Source organism: Miniopterus schreibersii (genome assembly GCF_964146895.1).
Source record: "Miniopterus schreibersii genome assembly, chromosome: 13".
Classification (NCBI taxonomy): domain Eukaryota; kingdom Metazoa; phylum Chordata; class Mammalia; order Chiroptera; family Miniopteridae; genus Miniopterus; species Miniopterus schreibersii.
In genome coordinates this window covers 49135159-49159102 of record NC_138113.1, presented here as the reverse complement: position 1 = coordinate 49159102, position 23944 = coordinate 49135159, and the positions used below count along the sequence as shown (strand labels likewise).

The 23944-nt window shown below is 48.9% G+C and overlaps 3 protein-coding genes across 6 annotated transcripts in view; 2 read left to right on the top strand and 1 right to left on the bottom strand.

Moving 5' to 3' along the window:
• Positions 1 to 10131, bottom strand: part of USP39 (ubiquitin specific peptidase 39) — a 29872-nt gene extending 19741 nt beyond the window's left edge. Inside the window, exons 1-7 of one of the 4 annotated variants that reach the window (XM_081157061.1) lie at positions 9964 to 10131; positions 6019 to 6088; positions 5456 to 5550; positions 3623 to 3759; positions 2280 to 2432; positions 1509 to 1734; positions 165 to 242 (exon numbers count right to left, since the gene is read on the bottom strand). In XM_081157061.1, the coding sequence (XP_081013187.1) occupies positions 165 to 242; positions 1509 to 1650 (220 nt within the window). In that variant the 5' untranslated portion in view covers positions 1651 to 1734; positions 2280 to 2432; positions 3623 to 3759; ... (1 more) ...; positions 6019 to 6088; positions 9964 to 10131. Of the gene's footprint in view, positions 1 to 164; positions 243 to 1508; positions 1735 to 2279; positions 2433 to 3622; positions 3760 to 5455; positions 5551 to 6018; positions 6089 to 9180; positions 9558 to 9963 lie in introns of those variants that run through there. The other 3 variants (XM_081157059.1, XM_081157060.1, XM_081157062.1) reach the window with 3 other exon arrangements.
• A 512-nt stretch (positions 10132 to 10643) lies between these two features.
• Positions 10644 to 16778, top strand: LOC308566599 (UPF0561 protein C2orf68 homolog). Its single transcript, XM_081157063.1, has 4 exons — positions 10644 to 11616; positions 11697 to 11815; positions 12687 to 12838; positions 13202 to 16778. The coding sequence occupies exons 1-4, from the start codon at positions 11510 to 11512 to the stop codon at positions 13322 to 13324; spliced, it is 501 nt and encodes a 166-aa protein (XP_081013189.1). The 5' UTR covers positions 10644 to 11509; the 3' UTR covers positions 13325 to 16778.
• Positions 16779 to 19040: 2262 nt separating this feature from the next.
• Positions 19041 to 23384, top strand: TMEM150A (transmembrane protein 150A). The gene is made up of 8 exons (XM_081156999.1): positions 19041 to 19233; positions 19762 to 19942; positions 20389 to 20436; positions 20773 to 20859; positions 21470 to 21537; positions 21864 to 21991; positions 22228 to 22405; positions 22604 to 23384. Exons 2-8 carry the CDS (start codon positions 19878 to 19880, stop codon positions 22840 to 22842), a joined length of 813 nt encoding a protein of 270 aa, XP_081013125.1. The 5' UTR covers positions 19041 to 19233; positions 19762 to 19877; the 3' UTR covers positions 22843 to 23384.
• The last annotated feature ends 560 nt before the right edge of the window (positions 23385 to 23944 follow it).

The window sequence follows — 23944 nt, the reverse complement described above, 5'->3', positions numbered from 1 at the left end:
GCTATAACTATATTCTGATAAAGAAAAATACAGCCCGTGTCCATAGATAACACCCCAACACAAAAAGATTAAACAGCTCATTACAAAAGGATGGGATGTTGCAAAGTGTTCTTAAAAGGAAGCAAACAAAAAAGAGCTCCCTTTTACAAAATGACATGACTTACTCTTCTTTTTCTTCTTTGTGCCCCCCAGAGCTGAGTGCAGAGCATTCAGAAACCAGGACAAAAAGTCTACTCCATCCCCTGGAAAAGAAGGGAGAGACATGTTGAAGCTGGGAGGCAGTATGATAACCCAAACCACGCACTGGCTGGCCTGACTCCATGTGCCTGCTTTCTTCCTTCCTCTTGGGCCACGCCATCCTGTCCCCTGGACATCCTCCTCTATCTGGACATTAAATGCTCAAGGTCAAACCCTTAAGTCTTCTGATCTTAACTCTCTCCAGAGGCTCTCTGATCTAACCAGGACCTTCAATTATCATCTCTACTCCAAACATGTATCTCATTACCCACCAAAAGCCATTATTGAACTTCCCCTCTAAGTCACTCAGCCAAAATGTTTTTAAACATGTATCTGATGTCATATCTTTGCTTAACAGCCTTCACTGACTCCCTGTTATTGTCAGGATATAACCCAAGCTCCTTATAGTGGCATATAAACCTGGCAATCACAATGTGGTCCCTCCCTCCCAGCCTCCACTCAGCTTTCAGCCTTCTTCCCTGGAATCCAAGGGTCCAGCTAACTGCAGTCCTCTGGCTTGGCCAGGCGCCTCCATGCATCTGTCCACAGTGTCCTCTCTACCTGGAATGCCCCTGACCTGTCTCCCCCTCTACCTAAAACTCAGGTGTCTGTCTCTTCCTCCACTCTGGTGCCCAGCCCACCTCGAACATGTTCCAATGGGGTCCTTGTTCCATGCTCCCTCCCACACAGCATACTTTGCTTCCTCTATCACAGTACTTAATACCCTGTAATCACTTTTTTACATAACTGTCCTGGAAGAAGGAAATTGTGTTTCTTATCCCTGCAGCTCTAAAACCCATTAGCACCATGAATGAATGGTGTATAAACTGACATGGATGCTAGAAGATACTACAGGAGATTCAGGTACAAAGAGCGACGAAGTGTCCACTTTACTCACGTGGCAATAATTAATTGGGTTTGGAGGGATGAAAACAGTCAAAATAGTTCATCAAAATATTCTATTCCCCAACATGACAAAATGAGTAGCAAAGGTGGCAGGTGCTTAATAAGGGTTGGTGTCATTTCCCAGCTTCCTGGTCTTCACCTGAGCCAAACATGTTAGTTTACCAAGTTAGACAGACTTTCTAGCCACCTGAAATCTCTTGGGAATCTAATCAGGGCAGGTTGATGAAAGAGTGTGGAAACTAACCACATTATCCATTGGACACTTACTCTAGCTACTTACTCTAAGGTTCAATGCAAAGTCGAATTTGTTCATCAAACTAGTTTTGCTGCCCTAAAGTCAAAAAATATGAATGAGTTCTCCTTACCTTGCTTGGTGATTTGAAAAGTCTTCTTGCTGCAAAGGACAACAGCCTGAAGCATCTCATGGGGAGAGACATGTGCCTTGAAATTTCGAGGGTTCCAGAGCTTTCTCATCAGCTCTCCAAAACGCTGGACCAACAAGAACATGATATCTCCTGGAGGACGTTTGATGTTCTTATAATTGTCTTCTTCCAGGAAGTAGTTCCGAAGAGGAGGAACATTAGACAGAGCCTGGAAGTCAAACACTCTGATTAATCCAAAGTTGTTTTACAAGGCCCCAGTGAGCCAAGCTCTTCCAACTAAAGTTCTTCTAATAGAGCTGTGTCTGCAAACATATTTTTTTTAAAATGCATCACTAGCATGTGCATTTCCTATTGGGTATTGCCAGGCCACAAGCAGATTCTCTCTCTCATTCCCTGGCAGCTCCAGAGGCCAGAAAAGGCCTCACCATTTGGCAGTAAACAAATACTCAAGTAGAGTCCTCTGTAAGACTTGGGGTCCAGGGACCGTCTGACTGCATTCTATCAGAGGTAGTCACTGCTTGGCTGACCTCCACAGTATTCCCCTGCCACGTCTCTCCCTCACTATTCCTTTTTTTTTGGTCCTCACCAGAGAATATTTTTTCCATTGCTTTTCAGAGAGTGGAGCTGGGGGACAGACTGGCTGCCTCTCACACTTGCCCCGACCAGGGCTGGGGATCAAGCCTGCATGACATACATGCCACGGGCAGACACTCTAACCACTGAGAAAAAGAACTATTCCTTTCTTGATCCTACCTGAAGGACAGCGTTGGCATAGTCGTTGGCCTTTATGTTATTCAGGCCCACGATACCTGGCAGGTAAGTGGTACCATCATATGCCCGGGACAATTTGGCTTGCTTGTCCAAGTTTGCAATCTGTTGCTTTGTGAAAGTGGGCTTCAACACATACTGCAAAGCAAAAGAAAAGTTTGTTGTTTAGGGTTGTCTACAGAGTTGACAAGGTATATATGGAACAGCAATTTCTGCCAAAAACAAAAAACCCTTTGGTCAGGAACGTCTCACCACACACACACACAGAGCTCCCAAAAATAGGTATAAAGACTGAGATAACAATGAATAGGCCCTCTCCACATTACTAATCTAGAAGGGGATCTCTGTGTTTAACCCAAAATTACTGAATCTCAGGTTTCTCCTCAAACCTCAGGTTCAGCCAATCCCATGACTAATCACTGAGAGAAGCTGCAGGACACTCAAGTCTCTGCAGGCAGCAGGGGTCAGAGCCAGCACACAGACCTGGTACAAAGCAGGAGCACCTCCACCCCAATGTGCAAGACTGAGACCGCATGACTCCTGGGGTTTGGAGGGGCAGGATCAGGTCCTTCCCGGCCTAGTACTACATGTGTCATGTCACAAGTTGGACAGAGGTCGCCATAGAGTCTCTTTGAAACCTTGAATTTATTTCAGTTTCTCCCTCTGTAAATACTGTCCATAACCACTTTAACTTCAACTATTAATATGTCTATAAAAGTTATAAAAGTAGCATAAATAGCATTTCAAACACTCTGAACACCAAGCTTTCCTTGAAAACAGAGCATTCAGCACAATGAACATGCAGCCACTTTCTGAAGAGGAAAATAATCATCAAAAGTTCCAACACTAATCAAAGCCCAAGGGGACTAGCCATGCTTTCCACTTGAGTACAGTGACTCTTGGCACGGGGCATAAACAGGAGCCCAGAGGTGGGGCAAGTTGGCCATTCTGGCCACAGAATGTCAAAAGTAGCTCAGAGCAGGAATGCAGCTTGGTATGCACCGCCCTATGCCAGCCCAGTGCACATCCTTATTCCAAGTGTGGAAAGATAACTGATTTCATAAAAATGCTTTCGCCCCAATTATTAAGTAGCCGTATTTTTCAGTCCCAACCCTCAACATTAAAAGCAGAAATGATGGCCAGGTTGCAGACCATAGGCCGTAATTATGAATCCTGACCTCCTTACTTGGTTTCCCTGGTTCTCCCAAAGGGAAAGAAACCTCTTCAAGACCAACAGACTGAGAGTCTTCCCTGGGTGGGCGGATCCCAGAATCCCTGGGACGGCTCTCAGAAGAACTGGTTCCAAACCAGCCCTCTAGGACACGCACCGTAATATCCTCCAGCGAGGAATCAATGATCTCATAGTTGTCAGGAAGGCAGTAAAACTTGAGGGTGTGGAGGTTGAGGAAGACATGGTGGCTAAACTGCACACTATGAATGTAGGCATGAGACTTCAAACCCCGGCCTGTAAGGAAGGATGAAAGGCTGTAGAGAAAAGGGCATATTCCAGAAAGGCAAAGATCAAATTTTTTAGTTTCCTTTCATTGTTTTATACTGGATCATGTTAATATTAGCAAAAAATACTATGCCATCTATGAAATTAATCTCCCACATGAACTTCTCTCATCACAAATGTCAGCAAAAGCCCGGACAGGTGTGGCTCAGTGGTTGAGCATTGACCTAGGATCCAGGAGATCAAGGTTCAATTCCTGGTCAGGGCACATGCTGGGTTGCAGGCTCAATCCCCAGTCGGAGGCATGCATCACTGATGTTTCTCTCTCTCTCTCTCCCTCTCCCTTCCTCTCTGAAATCAATAAAGATATATTAATAATAAAAAAAAAAATTAGCAAAAAAGAAGAGCATAGTTACTTTAGCTGGCATAAGGTATTAGTTGGGGAAACTACTTTCATATGTACAAATATGAAATACATATGTGTGCATGTATATATACATACATGAATTATTTTCATATATTAACAAAAATTAGGAACATCTATGTATATATTAACATATAACATACACACATATATACATAAATATGCACATATACATATCCTGTGACAGTCCACCATCACTCAGTCCTGACTTTCCAACTGCCTACATTCAGGACAATCCTGCACCTAACATGCCTTTGTTCATTGTTGGCACTTATTTATAGAATCTCTCTCCCTTAACTCATTGAAAACCTTTAGATCCTGCCAGTTTAAGCCCCACCTCCACCGCCTCCATGAACTCAACACAAACACTCCAGCTAATAATGATCTTTGTATATTTCAACTCCCATTCTCCTTATTTACACTCCATGCCACACAGTCTAGCAGTAATCTTTACAGTTTTATAATGGAGTTTGCTAAATGTTTTTGTGTTAACCTTGACTGAAAGATCCTTCTAAGAACAAGGAATGTAGTTTATATTTCTTTTGAATCCTGCACTGTATTACGTACATAGCATTTATTTGTTCTGAATGAACTGAAATAATAATTTCCAGAAAAGAACAGAATGAAAAAATCCTTAGAGCCAAAGGATTCTCAGAAAAAGACTAAGTATAGAAAACACCAGAGATTCAAAAATCCAGAGTCTTTGAGATCTCCTACATAGTCTTTCACATGACTAGTTCTTTCCCTCTTTCATACATATTTGAGTTCTAACCAATCGGAGAACCTTCTACTGATTTTCTAAGAGTATTCCAATTTCCTGGGAACAAAGGTAAGGATTATTAGACATGACTAACAAGAGCTCAGTTTCATTCTTTTTTTTTTTAATCCTCACCTGATGATATTTTTTCCATTGATTTTTAGAGAGAGTGGAAGGGAGAGAGGAGGGGGAGAGAGGGACAGAGGGACAAGGGGGGCGGGACAGAGAGAGAGAGAGAGAGAGAGAGAGAGAGAGAGAGAGAGGGAGAGAGAAACATCGATGTGAGAGACACATCAATACCACACGTGCCCTCACAAGGGCAAAGGATCGAACTGCAACTAAGGTACATCCCCTTGACTGGGAAACGAACCCGAGTCCCTTCGGTCTGCTGGCCAATGCTCTAACAACTGAGCCAAACTGGCCAGAACAGCGGCTTCGTTTCTTTAAAAAAAAAAAAAAACTCTCTGCAGCAGACCTGCAGCTAGTGCTGAACACTTAGTAAGTTTATAATGCAAACATTTATTTACCCTGAAAGTACTTGCCACACACCAGACAGGCATACGCATTGATATGTGAGAGGGAGATGGAACACAGCTTCTCAAAGTCAAAGTCCAGCACACTCCTAAGAGAACCAAAACAAAACAAAAGCAATTAATAGGGATGGATGTCTAGACAGCACCCGTGAAGCAGCACTGGCTTCTTGTTCCACAGTGTCACACAGCATCCTGCAGAGAACGGTTCAATAACCACATATAAGCCATGGGCGCCTAGAACAGTACCCAGCACATAATGGCGTTCACTAAATATTTAAATTTGCTATTGTCATTGACACTATGTATCCCACTATTTCATCACACCAATTCAAAGTGAGCTAAAAAGCTCTTAATGCCTATGCCCACCCTAAAAATGCCTCTGATACTTTAAATTGAAGAACAAAGATTAATAAACATGGCGAGAAGCACAATTTTCTGGGCAGAAAGCGTTAAAAGGGCTAACATTTTGGACTGTGTTGTTCAGTGTGCATTCCAAAGAACCTCCTGCACAGATTCCTTTGCTGCGTTGCTGCTCTCAGCATCCCTGTCCCACCAACCTGTTAATGGTGTCGAGGTACGGGCAGTGGCGGCTCCTCCGGTCCTCAGAATCCACACGGCCATTCTTTGCTGAAAGGAAAATCATCACAGGCTGTGAAAACTGAAAACCAGTACTCGGGGTCAAATACAAGCAAAACAAAGAAACAAATGGGAAAAACTAATCAGGTGAGCTCCTATACATTTGGCCTGGCAACACCAAAAAAGCCCACTAATGAAACAGGCCTCAAACCGAGGGAATATATTTGAAACACATCTAACCAACAAAGGATTTGTTGGCAGTTACATAGAGAAATCTGGTGAAGCAATAAAAAAACAGACGACCCAATAGGAAATGAGGGATACAGCCCACAAACACATGAAAAGATGCTCAGCCTCATCAACAATCAAGAAAACATCAATCTCTTCACACGACAATACACCACTTCACACCTACCAGAGGAAAAAGTAAAATCAGAAAATTCCAAATGCTGGCGAACATGAGGAGCATGAGGCTGCTCACACACCGCTGGTGGGAGTGAGAACTGTTCCAACCTCTTGGAATAATACAGCAAGATCAAGGCTGAAAATATCAGACCCTCTGACCCAGCAATCTCTCTTCTATTTATATATTGCAGAGGAATTTTTGCATACACGTACCAGGAGTACTTTACTAAAAAATATTTATAGCAGCAATATTTGAAAGAGCCCAAACTGGAAGCAACCCAAATGTCTACAACAAATAAAATGGAAGAATCTATTTTGGTACATCAATGGAACACTATGTAGCCATGAACACCTATCTGGATGAACCTCAAAAATATGGCTAGTGCTCTGACCGGTGTGGCTCAGTTAGTTGGGCGTCCTCTCATGCACCAAAAAAGGTTGCCAGTTCGATTCCCAGTCAGGACACACACCCAGGTTGCAGGCTCGATCCCTGGTAGGGGGTGTGCAGGAGGCAAATGTTCCACTCTCACATTGATGTTTCTCTCTCTCAAAAAAAAAATCAATAAAAATATTATATATATTGATAGCAAAAATAAAAGGCAAATCAGAACACTATATACAGAATGATTCCATTTATATCAAATACAAAATAAACCACAGTACTGCTTAAGGACATATATACAAGGGAAAACTATAACTAGTAAAAACAGAAGTGATTACCTAAGCAAAGAAGGCAGACAACTGGGAAGGGGCCTATGGGAGCTTCTAAGGTTCTGGTTATGTTCCACTTCTTAAGCTAAACAGTGTTAGGAAACAATTCTCCATGGGGTCTTCTGTTTCTGCACATACTGTGACCAGAGCCACTAAATGCCTTCAAACTATTTTGTCAAAGATGTTCGTATAGTGAACAACCTTGGAAGACAGAGATAGTATCTCTCTACAAAGGGGAAATCCCACAGTCCATTAGAAAACATTCGGGCTCTCTAAACTCAGAGTTCCTCTTCTGCAGGGACACCCACTGGGCCCAATGGATTCCCTTCCAGTTGCACTGTAGGAAGTGACTGGGGAAATTACACCAATGCTACATTCTGGCTACTGTTACTACTGTAATAAATTGTTTGGGGCCCTATAGTCCTGTCTTCCTTCGGCATCCATGAAACTGTGACAGGCTAACTTGGAAGTTTGCAAGTTAGTACAGCAATTGTAAAATCCTAGACCCTTCATAATTCTTGATAAGAGGTAGATTTAAGACTGTACAACAACAAAAAAAAGAGTGTACATTCAGTCCTGGTCAGGTGGCTTAGAGTTGTTATCCCATATACCAACAGGCTGAGGGTTCGATTCCGGGTCAGAGCACATACCTAGGTTTCCAATTCAGTCCTCAGTCAGGGCACGTACGGAAAACAACCTATTGACATCTCTCTCTCTCCCTTCGTCTCTCTCAGAAATCAATAAAAAAAAAAAAGTGTACATCCACACTCTTCTTTATAATGTACTTCTGCATTACACTGTCCATCTTAGTACCTGTGATCTATTTCATGATAAAAATAAAAGGATGTGAAAAAAAAAGACAGTGACAGCAACTGGGATCTTAGTGTCGCAGAGAAAACAATCTCCATATTACAACTAAGCAAAATATCTAAGAAACAATTTCTGTTCCAAAAAAAGGGGGAAACCTGAGGCTGACAGTATTTAAGAGAAGGAAATTAGAGAACACCTTGAAATTATTAACTAGATTATTCAAAGACTATCATACTTTCTATGAGCAAGGGGCTGTTCTGGACCCTGTGTGGAATGCAAAAATATGTCAAGCACAGGACCCTGAGCAAGAAATGTAATAGTCAATATAAGAATTTAATCATCTAAAGCCCTGGCCAGGTAGCTCAGTTGGTTAGAGCATCAGCCCAATATGCCAAGGTTGCGGGTTCAATCCCCAGTCAGTGCACAAACAAGAGTCAACCAATGAATGCATAAATAAGTGGAACAACAAATCAGTACTTCTTTCTCTCAAATCAATAATTAAAAAAAAAAAAAAAAGAGTATAATCATACACAGATAACAAGGACCAGATGCAGAATTATGAAGTCTTGGACTGTGGAAGGCCTCCCCCAAACCCTGCCCCTAGCACGTAGCCTAGTAACACCGTTCACCTGCTTCCTCAATAGGGTCCTACTAACTGGGCAGAAAACAAGCATACAGGAACATGTTCAAATCAAGAGTTCCAAGTTCAGAGAAGTAAAAGATGTAATGGAGGTAAACAGGAAAAGTTAAAGTTTCAGAACTGCTGGAAACCTATTTCATGATTGGTAAGATATCAACAAGTTGAGAAGCAGAATGACTGCAGAGAAAAGGGGTGCAGTCACTGGGGGGGGGGGGGGGGGACACCGGCAGTTGTTAGACTCTCAAAGGCCACGAGTTCCAGGACTATTGCCACCAACTTACAGAGGAGAGGGGCAAACACGGGCAACCCGCTTTCCCAAACGACAGCGGCTCAGTCTCAGAGTCAGGATGAGAATCCAGATCTCTGGGTTTCTACAGCCCGCGATAACCGGTGTCGGTGCCCAGCGTTCACCCGCTCAAGTCTGAATAGTCTAATTCCGGAAATTACGGCAACACTCCATTCTCAGATGTTTTGTAAAAACTGGATTAGCACGGACACCGGTGAAGTGTGATGCCCCCGGGGAGGAAAGGCTGGGAAGGGGAAGAGGAGAGCCCGAGCCCAGGCCGGCCCCGCGCACCTCGCACCTCCCGTTCCGGTTCGGAGTCTTCGTCCGCCTCGCGCTCCCGCTTCACCCGCACGGCCGGCAGGACGGGCGCCGGGGCCTCGCGCGCGCTCGCCGGCTCGACCTCCCGCTTCACGCGCACCGGGCTGCCCCGGGAGATCGGCGCTTCGGGCTCCCGCTCCCGATCTCGCTCCCGCTTGACGCGACCCGAGCTGACCCGGGACTCGGATTCCCGCTTCCCGCGGGTGGAACTACGCGACTCCCGCTTGGACCGGCCGGACATGGCCACAGCCGGTAGCGTCCCCCTGCGCAGCGGCCACTCCGGAGCGCGCGACAAACGGCCAATCAGGAGCAGCGCTGTTTCCAGCCCAAAGCTCTCTACGAGTCGCCGATGGGGACAAATCAAGCCACAGAAAACTAGGCAGTCCTGCGCCTCCTTGCGGCCTTTTGGCGGCTGCGTGCGCAGGTGAGAACGGTCCGCGGGCCTACTGCCACCATACCCGAAATTTCCAGCTTAAAGAGGCTGGAACTTTTTTACTGGCTGTGGAATTTCTGGATAAAAGAAGCCGTCGTTGAGTTCCAGATTTCTTCAAGATACTTTGGGCCCCGAACCAAAAATTGGGGGGTCGTCTCCACGGTCTCCACGCTTCGGAGACCGACGCCCCTGCACAGAACTAGGCAACATCCCTCAATCATCCCCACATCATCCCCTGTCTGCAGCAACCCCGAGTCTAATTCCACATTGAGAAGGTTATTCTTATCACACGAAAATGCAAACGTGGAACAGAGGGGACTCACAGTGACGCTAATAAAGCTGAGGCTTCAGGACCCGTGATTTCACGACTCGGAACTACATTCTTCGTACAGTTCTCCTGCAGTGTGTTGACATACAATAAACCGCATATTTAAGGCGATGCAATTGTCTCGGAACTGCCGGGTGGAGGTACACACGCCGAAACTGAAACTGGACAAGTTTCCTGCTGCCTGTCACTCCCAGAACCAGTAATAAGTAGAGACAAGGGTTGAAACTTTCTGGGCGCTTTATTCAGATGCCCAGCGATCTGAGAATGAGAAGGTGGGTTATGTACCCGAAAAAGACCCTCTTAACGTCTCATCTCAAGCCAACCCCTTTTTATAAGGAGACGGAAAGGGTAGCCAAAGGGTTTGGAATTCAGGTGAAAGCAGTTAAGGCGTTTGGAATTCAGGGGAAAAGGTTCATCAGATAAAATCTGCAGTCGGTGAGTTTCGAGCATCCTTTCATCTCCTGACTCGTGATTCTTTATCTGCATCCTGGGCGCCGGCCTTCTCTCCCTGGAGCCCAGCTGCTCAGCTACCCTCCGGGTCGCTCGCCGTCCTCCTGCGGCACGAAGGTGGGACTGCTTGCTGGTCTCCTCAAGTCAGGGCATGTCCAGTCATGCATTCCAGCCATGGGACAATAGCTTTCTACATGCATTTAATCACCAAGCCTATTAACTACGTAACTAAAGATTAAAAAAAAAAAAAAAATTTAATTTATTGAGTTTCCCATCAAAACCATCACCACGATCAAAATAATGAACCTACCCACCGGCCCCCAAAGCGCCTGCCCTGTCCCCACAGGTTGGTTGGTGTGTTCTGGTTTCACAGACACGACGCCCAGGCCGTGTCCTTCGGAGGCTGCCCCTCTGCCTCCGCGGCGTTTAGTTTGAAATTCCGCCGGGAGGTGTTGCACTGGGTTACTCAGCGGTGCTGCGCTGTGTCCTTCCTCTAATCACGAATTCCTAAGCCGGTCTGTTTTTTTAAGGAGAACTCGAGTATGGGACAAGCTCAGCCCTGGGTCCTCCCGCTGGGGGCGGCTAAGACTTCGGGCGGGTGGGCGCCGCGGCCGGACGACCGCAGAGGTGGGGCGCGGGGCCGAGGCGGGCGGGGGGCCAGAGCGCTCGCCTCCTCACAACTCTCTTGAGGTAAATGCTCTCCGGTCCCCATTTACAAATGAGGAAACCGAGGCACAGCGGGGTTCAGTAGTCAGTCGAGGTCACGCAGCTGGTGACGGCGTTTCACCGCACGCTATCCCCAGGGCAAGGACCGGAAGGCGCCACACCGAACGCCGAGTGGTGTCACGGGGGCTGAATTGTCTGACGTGTCCCCAGCAAGCCTAAAATCCCGTGCCTCAACGTAGAGTGACAAAGACGAGCTCCGCCGCCACCCGCGCTGGGAACTCCGCGCGCCGTGCCGCTCGGCCCCGCGGTCCCGTCGGGGCGGAAGGTCTGGGTGTGAGGCCGGAAGGCGAGCGAGGGGCGGCGCCGAGCTCTCCGGCGGGAGCGCGGCCGTTGGGGTGGCGGCGGCTCCGCGCCCAGGGCTCCCGATGGAAGCGGCGCCGGATCCAGGGTCGGGTCTTTGCTGCAAGCCTGGCGGGCGGCTGGACATGAGCCACGGCTTCGTGCACCACATCCGGCGGAATCAGCTCGCCCGGTACCGTCCCACCCCGCCGCCCTTCCCCCAGCCCCGGCCCGGCCCGGCCGTCCCTGACTCCCGCTCGGCTCCCCTCTCAGGGACGACTACGACAAGAAGGTGAAGCAGGCGGCCAAGGAGAAGGCGAGGAGGCGGCACACGCCCGCGCCGACGAGGCCTCGCAAGCCCGACCTGCAAGTGTACCTGCCGCGACGCCGAGGTGAGGCCGCCCGCCCCGCCTGCCTCCAAGCTCGCGCTCTCTTCGGGCCCCGGGCCCTCGGCCTCAACGCACTCCCCTTCTCTCTATGGAAAAAACCCCACCACTTATGCCCCAAGGCTCAGTTCATCTCTTCCCTGCTTGGACCTCCACCGCGACGCTCCCCAGTCTCCGCTCAGTGCTTCCTCCTGGAGAACAGGGAGGGCGTATGGCCCCCAGTTAAACGTCACTCGTACAGGACATACCTGGGAGCCAGCAAGAAGTGGGCTGCCAGTTTGCCCCATCACACTGTATATTCGTTTTCCCACTATCTAACAGAGAAAAGGCTCCGCACAGCTATAGGCGACCAGGACATAGTTGTGGAATGAAGCCCAAACCCATCAAAAGGCCTTTTTTCCCCAGCTTCCCTGACACCTAGACATCACAGCAGTTAACATATGACTCCAGATTTGTTGGGCGTTACTTGAAGTGCTGTTAGGTCTTCTGTACATTAAGTCATATAGTTATCATAGTACCCCATAAGGCAGGAACTATTATTTATGTTTTGCAATCAGAAAAACAGGCACAGAGAGATTAAGTAAGTACCTTGCCCAAAATCTCAGAGCTAGTAAATGACAGAGCTCGGATTTGAACCCAGGCAGAGCTCTATGCATTTCTCTACGACCTTTCAAACCTATTCACTAGACAAATATACATAGTATACCTACTGTGTGACAGGGCTGTGCTGACCCTGGAGCAGGGATACATTGGTAAATAAAACTGGCACCACATTTCACATACAAGCACACTTTTAAAAAATTGGGGCTTTTATCTCTGTGGTCAGGGCCTCCAGCAGGCTTTCCCTGTTCCCTCTCATTCTGGTTCATCCTTCCAGATGGCTGTACCCACCCAAGCAACCCAGACTGTGAAGAGTCCCGTGAAAGCAGCAGTAGTGGCGGCTCCGAGCCAGAGCCTTCTGGCCATCAGCTCTTCTGCTTAGAATATGAGGCGGACAGCGGAGAGGTCACATCAGTTATCGTGTATCAGGTACGCCCGGTGGAAACAGCTGCAGCCTGAAGGTCCTAGGAAATGGTAGAAATCACTGCCAGCCCCCAAGCTGCTGTTTTCATCAGGGTCAGAGGGAAGTGTCTGCTCCACATGGGAGCATAAACTGCTGGGCAGTGCTCTTGAGCACAATTCCTGTCACACAGTGATCCTCAACCGGCAACAGAAACGGCTCATGGGCCCTCAGTTGAGAATCACTGTTACAGGGGATACCTGGGAAATGACAGGCACTGGCTTGAAGTTATGAGTCAAATGGAGTTCTGTAAGAGAGTTGTCTAGGGACAGGGCAGGTCGCCTTTCTGGAAGAGGCCAGGCCCTGAGCTTCCTGACTCTTCCTCCACGTAGGACGATGATCCAGGAAGGGTGAGTGAGGAGGTATCAGCACAGACGCCTCTGGATCCACCCATGCAAGAGGCCCTCAAGTTGCGCATCAAGGAGGAGATTGCAAAGCGCCAGAGCCGAGACTGACCAGGCTGAAGGCATTCCCTCCAGGCTGGAGTCACTGCCCAGGGATCTCACCCCTTATTTGGGGGTGCCAGGACTAGTCTGGGCTGATCTTGACACACACACACACCCAGAGCTGCTAGAAAAGGGTGTTACAGGGACTGTGCCTGACCACCTCCCTTGTAGCCATCCTTTCTTGTATGTTGGCCCATTTGACCAGCCTAATTTGGAATTTTCGAGAATTTTGTTTGGCTAGCTTGGTGTTCTAGAAGCAGAGACTCCAGGGAGAGCCAAGGTTTATGAATCCCTATGCCAGCGTGCTACTTTCTCACTGAGATCATATGCCCTGGGATACCTGGCCACTGCTACTCCACCCAGCTCCATGAGCCATGTATGTTATTTTATGGTTCCTTCCTACCATGCTTCTCATGTTCATTCATGTTTCTCTAGATCTTTTTTTCATTTTCAGCTGTTTCTTTGTTCTTTCCTTTCCTTCATCTTTTTGTCTCAAAGTCTGTCAGTTCTGCCCCCGTCCCTTCTAAGTGTAATTGTGCTCCTCCAGCTGCTGAGGACTTTGGAGGTGTGGTGTCCTGGGGGTGGGGGATCTACCTTTCTGACAAGCTCTCCCAGTAATCCTGATACCAACACAGTGAGAGATGTTCATTTTTGAGGCCAACTTGCAAGCATGTCTCCCTCCCCTTCCATGCTTTTTCAAGTTTCTGTCATGCCCCACTGCTTTACACTATCTAGATAAGGAGACTTAGGAAAATAATGCCAAAACTAAATTGCAAGGATTTCTTGCAGCAAAACCTGCCTTGGTTAGGACTATAGAATTATAGCTTTCAACCTCATCCCTAAAGGAGAATTATCAGAACATGCTAAAACTGCCTCTCCAAATGTGATTTAACAGTTTTGAATGTACATACAAAGAGAAATTCAACAGCAATAATTGCCTGTTTGGACTGTAATTGCAAAGAGAAAAAAAGTCCCCAGAGGAAATGAACCTCTCTCATCTGCTCTTCCCCTACCCCATTCTTTCTCCTTTCCTGCCTCCTAAGAGTATATAATCTCCCAACAGATCTTTAGAATAAAAATCCCAAGAATATCAGTGCTTTCACCCAAGTGGACATTTTTCCTAATACAGGGTTAGGCTACAGGTCTGAGAAAGCTACAAGGCATCCTGCACACTGCAGTTCCAAGCCACTTCGGTTTTCCAGCACATTGATTGACCTAACCTCAGTGACTTGAAATGGGGTTTACATGAGTCCATGAGCGCTGAGACTGCTTGAAACCAAAGTCCGCCTGCCCCAGGGGTTTCTCCATATCAGGGTCTCAAGATCAGTCTGGCTAGTCCATCTCAGCGGCTTTTCTCTTAAAGGACACCTGAGGGCATTATTAAACTACATTCTTAAAATGCAGCTAGCCACAACTTGCAGTGACAGGAATGCCGGGAAAGTGAGTGAAGTGATAAGTTAGAAGGGCCTGCTTGTGAAGAGACCAGAGTGCTCCTGACCCAAGATTAAAGACCTTAAACTTGCCAGTCCTGGGCTCAGTTCTGCTTTTATAGGAGAAAGTCTGCCCTTTTTAATTCAGCTGGATTCAAAGTGCCTTTTGACATGTTAACTACCCTCCAGAGCCTCCTGGATCAAGGAGGCTGTGCCATCATCCCAGTTTCCCTGCAGCTCAGAGGACCAGTCATTTTAGTCTTCCAGCTCTTCAACTGATCTTCTGACTTGGACATAGGATTTCACTGGAACTCTTAGACTTCCCAGTCTGGAAATACCTTTGGGGTCCACTTCTCACAGCTGGATGGCCTGCTTCCTGGACTTGTTATAGAATTTAGAAACATGACCAGAAGAGGAGGTTGGGGGCATAGCAACTGAAATTTTAGCCTCCATTCCTCTTTTGGGAGAAGGAAAGCGTGTACCTATTGTCTTTCTCTGTTTGTCATGTAGTCCACACTCAGGTAAGAAACTGATGGGAACTCCTTTGTGTGTAAAATTTTTCTTGAGGCACTTTGGCCTAATCAAGTGCATATAAAGTATTTTCCATTCAAGAAAGTTTCCTAATTCTTAGCTAATTATGCAATATGATATATAAAGCACTAAGCCTGGTACTTAAATGAGAGATTTTCTTTCAGAACAGAACTGGTAGTGAGGCTGCCATTGCTCCAGGTATGCCTGAAATGCTTCACTGGTGATGGCCCTCAACCAGTAGGCAGCTTCCTAGCACAGGCTCATTGCCACCCATCATCTGGGATCCAAGATGGTACTATCCAGTTTATTCACAAGACTTGCCTCCAGACATCTTTCAACTGTGTTCAAAAATCGGTGCTTTGCCATCAAGGAAAATGTTCAGAGCATTTCCCACAGGCTCTAGGTATGTCCTAAAGGGGACTGTCCTGTGCTGTGTGGTACAGTGGCAACAGTGTTGGACTAGCTGGAGCTTTCTAGCAGGCTGCTTCAAACTGAACATTCACTTGACTAGATACATTCTTGGCTATCTAAAAAAAGTCTGGTAGCCTAATAGGCATATCTCATGTCCATCCAAAATGAGGTGTTCCTTCACTTACTGAGGGTAAGCCTTGGATTTTAAGGTATTGTGTTTCCTGGGCCAAAGTGGATGATGTTATAAAATAGAAGGAAGCTGGGGTTTGCACGGGGCTTGGGCTATGCAGAAAAACAAACACTAAAGCTTGAGTTCCAGCCAGTTGGCCAGCATGGAAATCTTTGATGAACATAAAGCAAGAAAGGAATGTAAAACTTTTTGTATTGAGTGAGAAAATGGGAGCCTGTGGAGCCTGGCCAGACATTAGAAAGGACCAGCGTGGGCAATAACAAATGCTCCCTATGGGGGAGCCTCTGAAAGAGATTCCATCTCCATAGTCTACCCTAAGGGGCACCACCAACTAGAGATTAGCCTGTAGAGCTGGAAGAAATCCTTTGGTGTAGTGGAAACCCAACATGCTGTGCGTTCAGTGGGATTTGTGGATGGTCGGGTAGTGGATTCCCAGCTGGTTCACAAATGGAAATGAAGCCTTTACTATAGAAAGAGGAATAAGGACATTATTTTCCTACCTCTGAGCCTTTTAGGAGAATCACCGTGGAATGTTGAAAATTATTTGAAACATTTTAAGCTACCTTCTTGAATTCCTGTCCTGTCCCTGAGGAATTAGATGGCAAAGAAGCCTTAGGCACCCACCCCAAATTTCCCCAGTGATTGGAGTGATGCTAAAAGTGAAAACCTGAGTGAATGGCTTCTCTGCCTTTTCAGAGCCACCAAAATGACAGACTGGTTGCACTGGCCATGCTGTGGTGTTAAATGTATAAAAAGCCATATAGTCTTCTGTTTTCTCATTTCAATGTATCTGCTATGTGGATGAATAAAGTGAAGTATGAAAATTATTTTAAAATCCTGGAAGAAAGGTACTTTTCCAAGACTGTATTCTTTTTAACCAATAAACATTATTTTTACAGCACTGTTTTTGCTGAGAGTTGTGAAATCACTTGTGTATGTAAGGGAAGTGAAGATTAAGTGCCTGCTTCTAATGTCATTCAGCAGCACAGAATCAGCACTTGAAATCTCATCTCTTGCTTAGCCTATTTTAAGAACTGTTGTGGTGGGAGCATAACACGTAGCTTTAGAACTGGAAGGGACTTTTAAAGACTTCTGGTCCTACTTGTCTAATTCATAACTCCCCCCTACCAAGTATCCATGAAGAGCCCTTCTGTCACAGGGAGCTCTATCTTGGGGTAACTTTTTTTTCTTTTTAATCCTCACCTGAGGATGTTTTCCCATTGCTTTTCAGAGAGAGTGGAAAGGAGAGAGAGAAACATCGATGTGAGACACACTGATTGGTTGCCTCCCTCAGGGAGCCTGGGGGCCTGCAACTGAGGTGCATGCCCTTGACCGGAATCAGACCCAGGACCCTTCAGTCCTCAGGCCAATACTCTAACCACTGAGCCAAACCAGCTAGGGCTTGGGGTAACTCTTAAGGACTAATACTGTCATATTAAGCCCAAATCTTCCTCCTTGTCACAGCTCTAGAGCACTTATCTACCCACTTTATGTTAAAACAGCAGTTTAGAACCTGAACAGTCCTCTTAGGCCTTCCCCATGATAAAGGTTGGACAGAAACACAAACCCAGATCAATAAAATATAGTTAAGTGTTGATTAAGAATGGCAAAGCTACTAATGAGGTAGGAAATGCTGAGCGGTTCATGGCACCATTGGGAAGATGAGAAATAGGGGCCTGTGCAGTGGGAATACACCTGAGCAAGAAGATGGTACCTCTCTGTGAATTAGAAAGAGGCACTCCCCCTTTGTCCTGGGGCACAGAACATGGCCAGCAGAAGGTGGACTGAATTTTACTCCCCACTGCTCCATTCAGCCTGGTGTTCTTACACAATCGCTCTGTACAGCCATACTTTGCTATTTGTCCTGAGTCCTAATACCATTTGGAAAAGGGCTCTCCAACAGGTTTCCTCTTTCCACTTTCCCCCCCCCCCTTTCCATTTTTAACTGCTACTGAGTCCAAAAAGGTTTCTCCTTTGTCAAGCCATTTCTAACTTATCTGCTCCATTTCCCTAACAGTACCAGCCATTATACCTTTGCCTCACCAATGCCAGCAAAGGTAAACCAGCCTCCTAGCAGCCCATGCTTCCTTCCCATAAATAACCTGTTGGCCCGAGTTGTTTTTCACAAGGGTTCTCAACAGATGCTGGGCTTCCTTTTAGAGTCCCAGGCTCCCTTCCAGTATGTGCAAGGAGGTATATTCTTCCCTTGAGGGAAAGGAACCAAGAGGGCACTGTTGGCCTGTAAGTTTTGGTGAAGTTGGTGGGAAATTTATTCCCACATTCCTGCTTCCTTTTCCCAAATTGCTCTGGGTCTCCCACCTTCCTCTGTTGCCTACCAACACCTGGCCACGTGTGTTTACTTAGAATGGATATCCATTGGTCTCTGCTGCCTTGTTTCAAGTTAAGTGTTGAGCAGTCAGGTAACATGTTTTGGACACTGACTTCTGGACAGTAGTACTCTGTGTGGTTGTACCCTTAAAAATGCATCCGGTGAGCCCGGTTGAGCATCGACCTAGGATCCAGGAGACCTTGGTTTGATTCCCGGTCAGGGCACATGGCTGGGTTGCGGGCTCGATCCCCAGTCGGGGGCGCGCAGGAGGCAGCCGATCAATGACGACACTCTCATCATTGATGTTTCTATCTCTCTCTCCCCCTCTCCCTTCCTCTCTCTGAAATCAATAAAGATATATCTTAAAAAAAAAAAAAAATGTTTTCGTTTAAAGTAGCATCCTCCAGAGTTTGCTGAGTCGAGGGAAGCATAAGCCAAATCCAGGGCGCTTTAATTTGATGGGCAGCTAAGGCTTCTCTGCGGACCACCTTGCCTGGGACAGAGGCAGGCACGGGGCGCCGCGCTGAGGGAGGTGACCCAGAACTCTCACTTGTCCGCCCGTCCCTGCAGCGGAATGTGCCCTGCGGCTGAGGTAGGCTTCCTCCAGCCACGTGCACGATGAGGGTCACAGGTGGAACTGGAAGGAGGTGCAGCCCCCAGCTTCCAGCCTCCCAATGCTCCCACGGCAGGAACAGGGGCAACAGGACTATCTTTTCCGCATCTCTGAGGCAGAGCGGGACTGGAGTCCCACACCTCTGCGCTCACGCCCAGGCTCCCGAAGCTGGGGCGCCACCCCCGTTCCACCGGGACTCAGCACGGGGCCTCGGGAGTTGTAGTCCTGAGAGGAGCGCGAGCCCCAGGGCCCCGGCGTCGCGGACTCCAGGTCCCGGCGGGCAGCGCGGCGCGGCCTGGGGCGAGGGCGTGGCCGACGGCCCTTTAAACCTGCAGGGCCGCTCAGAGGGCCGCAGCCGGGGACGGCGCCACGCGGGGCTGCATAGTGCGCCGCAGTCGCAGGGCGCTCCGGGAGGTGCGTACCGGGCCCCTTACTTCCCAGGACCCTCCAGGGACCACCGAAGGAGGCTCGTGCCCCGAGCCCGGGGGACGCGGGCTCCAGACGCCCACGCGGGCGGGGGCCGGGCTGAGCTTCCCGCTTGAACCCCCCTTCCCCCGGGCGCGTTGGTCGCGTGGTTGCCTGCATGTGGCCGCCCTTCCACGGGCCGGGACCCACTCCGGGCTTTCTTTGGCTTGGCCCCTTGACCGACCTAACTGCAGCATGGCTCCCAGCCCCGCTCCCTCAGGCGAAAGAGATTGATTCCCTGTCCAGATGTTATGGCGCCGCCTAAACCTCTGAGCAAGCCGGTGGCATTTGGGTGGGACGCGGAGGCCCCCGGTGGGTGCCAGAGGGTGGCCACGTTCTGGCGTGGGCTGAGCCCAAAGTATGGGCACTCCGAGCCCTGGCGGGAGCTCCGAATCAGGTGATGACTGCCTTCCTTCCCCTGCCCCTGGCTTTAACCACTTACTGGACCCTGGACTTTGACCCGTCTCTTTCCACCAGGCCGGGGCAGTTGATGGTTTTGGAGAAGTATCTTAAGGTAGCTGGGCCTGCCCCCTCTCCCTCATCTACCTCTTGCCATCCCTCCCACACCACTACCACCCTGGCTCCCCTCCCTCATGACCGCCTGGATCCTCCTTCCTGTCAGCTTATCAGCATTCTCCATCACTGGCCTATGGACTGTGTGAGTAAAGAGGAGGGGGGAAGACACCTAGGAGAGAACCAGGCTGAGGGACAGGGTCCAGCCAGGACCCAACAGGAGCTTGATGGCACACACAAAGTCCCTTGTCCTGTTGCAGGCCCCATGGCAATAGCCTCTGTCACTCTGGCTGGCACACTCTGGCTGTGTGCCTGGGCACACAGTCCCTTAGGACAAGCTGGCACCACTGCTATCGAGCAAGGTGGCCCTGCTGCCATACTTCCAGCCATGGCAACTTCCAGAGGTCCTCTAGTTTGTAGCCATTGCTGTGGGTTCTGGTGTGGCGTCAGGCCTCAGGGCCACCCCAACTTGAGACCCTAGCAGGGACAATGAGGCTGAATGGGGCCAGAATGAAGGGAGAAGAGAATAGTCAGTGGGGGAAGGCTGGGCTGGGCTGGGAGGGTCATGAGGTGACAGCTCTGTTCCCACAGGTATGCCATGGCCGTGATGAACCGCCACGTGTGCCCTGTGGAGAACTGGTATGGCGCACTCTGCAGACAGCTTCACTCTAAAGCTCCCTTCATCTCTGTTCCCTCTTGGGCCGGGGCTGCTGCGAGCCAGACGGAGACCCTGGGCCTCACTGCTCTTCTCTGACATTGGCGCACCTGCCCCTCCCCAGGCATGGCTTTGTGCCCACTTACCTGCTTTCCACCATCCCTTCGCCCCTTTGGCTTCTGTCTCAGGAGGGCCTTGGGAAGTGGTCTCTCCTGCCCCTGTAAGGGAGGTCTGGGAAGGTGGTCTCTGAGAGGCCTGAAGTATAGGCCAAGGGGTTAGGGGAACCCCTTTCCCTCAATCTACTCTGTCCTGCCCTCCAGGTCCTACAACGAGTCCTGCTCTCCTGACCCCACTGAGCAAGGGGGTCCCAAGAGCTGCTGCACCTTGGATGATGTCCCCCTCATTAGGTAAGGCCTGGAAACTGGGCAGATCAAGGAGACCCAAGGCCCTCAAGCAAAGGCCTATCCCAAAGGATCTCACAGGAATGATAATATTAAGAGCACTTAATAACAGTACTACTTGCCAATTACTATGTGCCAGGCACTGTGCTGAACACTTTACATTCATAATGTCATTTAATTCTCCCAGCGTTGAGGCAGCTATTGTTTTCATTATTTTATAGGTAAGGAAACTGAAACTGAGTTATGTCATCCATTTAGGTCACACAGCTAGGTAGTGGAGATACCTAAAGTTCAAGCCCCCTGATTGCCCACCCAAGTTCTGGCTCAGGGAAAGCCAGACCAGCTACAGGCCTTGACAGTCTTGAGGAGTCCAAGGAGTCTCAGGGTCTGCTGAGCAATCCTGGGCATTCCCTAACCTGTCACACACATGAGCTCTCCTTTTTTTTTTGTAGCTGAGGGGGTACCAGATGGGACCAGTTGTTTGTGACACTGGTCCTTCTCATAAATCAGTGGCTAAAATTGGGCACAGATAAAGCAAGAGAAGGCAAGTGGGCCAGAATGGGGGCCCTCTGGTGCTCCTGCCCTTCTCACTTTGTCCTTGCCCCCCTCCCCTCAGCAAGTGCGGCACATATCCCCCAGAGAGTTGCCTCTTCAGCCTCATTGGCAACGTGGGTGCTTTCATGGGTGAGTTGTGCCCTTAGTCCCCCTTGCCAGCCCAGTCCAGCCCACCCCCACCCCACCCCCAAGTAAGCCTTTGTTCAACACAGCCTACCCAACCAAGGGCTAAAGCAAGAGGGACCACTTCTCTCCCTGTTCCTTGAAGGCCAGAGGCTGACTCCCACACAGCCACCCTGCTGGGTGGAGCCTGAGGAAACCCAGTTCACCACCCACCCATCTATTCCCTTCTGGCCCTCAGAGTGTCTGGAGGGGTGAGAGCTAGTGGGTTCCTGGGCAGGGCTGGGCCAGAGCAAGGCACTAATGCTGGCTCCACCCATGCTTTTCTTCCCCAGTGGCCCTGCTCTGCCTCCTGCTCTACGGGCAGCTCCTGGAGCAGAGTCGGCATTCCTGGATTAACACCACAACACTCATCACAGGCTGCACCAATGCTGCAGGTCTCATGGTGGTTGGAAACTTTCAGGTATACCCACATACTCACCTCTTGAACTTCCCCTAAAAGGGCATGGCTGTCTGCAGGGACCCTCAGTCACCTGAGGGTTGACCCAAGCTTCAGGGGCAGCCCCTCAAGGTTGGGGGTGGGGAAGGAGGGCCTGGAAGAGAACCGGGGAAAAGAAAAGGGAGGAAGAAGGACAAAGAGGTGTGAAGTGGGGGGAATGAGCAGGGCTGCTTCACTGATCAGCACCTCTCTGAGCCCAGGTGGATCATGCTAAGTCTCTGCATTACATCGGAGCTGGTGTGGCCTTCCCTGCCGGGTTGCTGTTTGTCTGCCTGCACTGTGTTCTTTCCTACCATGGGGCCACCGCCCCCCAGGACCTGGCTATGGCCTACCTGCGGATTGTGCTGGCAGCCATCGCCTTTGTCGTCCTGATCCTCAGTATCCTTCCAGGATAGGGCAGCCAGGAACTCCTCTAGTCCAGCCCTTCTCTCACCCAAGATGAGGGAGATTGGCACATTTTCCAGATAACAGTGCCCAATGTGGTCTCCCATTCCCTCCTCATTATATATCCCGGAAGGCAGGTGTGTCTCCAGTCTCCCACACATCCTACTGAACATTTCCTTAGCCCCATTCCAGGTGGTGTCTTCTTCATCCATGAGAGTTCTCAGCTGCAGCACGGGGCAGCCCTGTGTGAGTGGGTGTTTGTCATCGACATCCTCATTTTCTACGGCACCTTCTGCTACGAGTTTGGGGCAGTCTCCTCAGAGACACTGGTGGCTGCACTGCAGCCTGCTGGCCGGGCCTGCAAGTCCTCCGGGAGCAGTAGCACCTCCACTCACCTCAACTGTGCCCCTGAGAGCATTGCCATGATCTGAGGTCTGGGGAGGGTAGCTGGCCCAGCCTCCACTACTCCCCACCCCATGTCTTCTTTGATTTATTTTGTACCAAAAACAATTTTGAGAAAGTATTCTGTTGGGATATAGGATTCCTTGCTCCTGGAGGAACGGCCATCCCAAATTCACCTGTGCCATAGAGGAGCGGGCCCTGGCAGCTCCCTGAGCTGTGCATGACCCACTCCCCACTCTACAGTGTTGTTTCTGTTTCAAGATCACATATCCTCAGTCACCCAGCCAACCCTTCAGGTGCCTTTATTCCCCAGTGCTAAGGCCGGACCACTGGGGTTTCCTGCTGCAGGAATTGGGGGCTGGGAACAGCAAGAGGGATAGAAATGGTGGTGGCAGGGGGTGGGGAGGGTGAACATGCCTTAGTCTGTGGGAAGGCCCACTTTTGGGCCCACTGAATTGCACTAGGATTCTTCACTCTGCCCCTTACTTTCTTTAGGGCAAATAACACAGCAGAACCATGTGGGTATTTTAGTACATTTTTTATATATATCTATTAAAAGAATTCTAATTTGCATGTTTGTAGTCTGTTTTAGAGAGTCAGAGGGCCTGATTCAGGTCAACTTCCGTAAGCAAAGAATGCCCCTTGGGAGAGTCCTCAGTGCCCCGTGCTCTCTGAGACCAGGGCTGCCACGACAAAAGGATAACATGTACTAGCCACATATTCCTCAAGGGCCTGCAGCCCTTTTTGGGCTAAAGAACTGACTGATCTGATAATTTCACACTTCCTTCCCCCGCTCAGAGTCTAGTTTGAAGTTTGATTCCTTAGTATAAGGGGATGGGGGTAGGAGGCATGTAAAGAGCAGCTTTAAAATGTTAGAAACAAAAAAAAAAGTGCCTGGAATTTTAAAGTTGACTGAAAATTACAGGGGGAAAGGGATGCATCTTTAACTATCTTCTGGGTGCTAGACCATGACATATTTTGCTTTCCTGCCACGAACACATAGTCCCAAGCCCTGACTGGTCCAGTGGCCAGTTTTTTGACCTGGGCTCCACTGCCCTCAAGCCAGCAGGCTTGGCAGGGAAGGATAAGCAGCCTGGTGCCTTCTGTAGTCCAGACCCACCTTCCCCAATA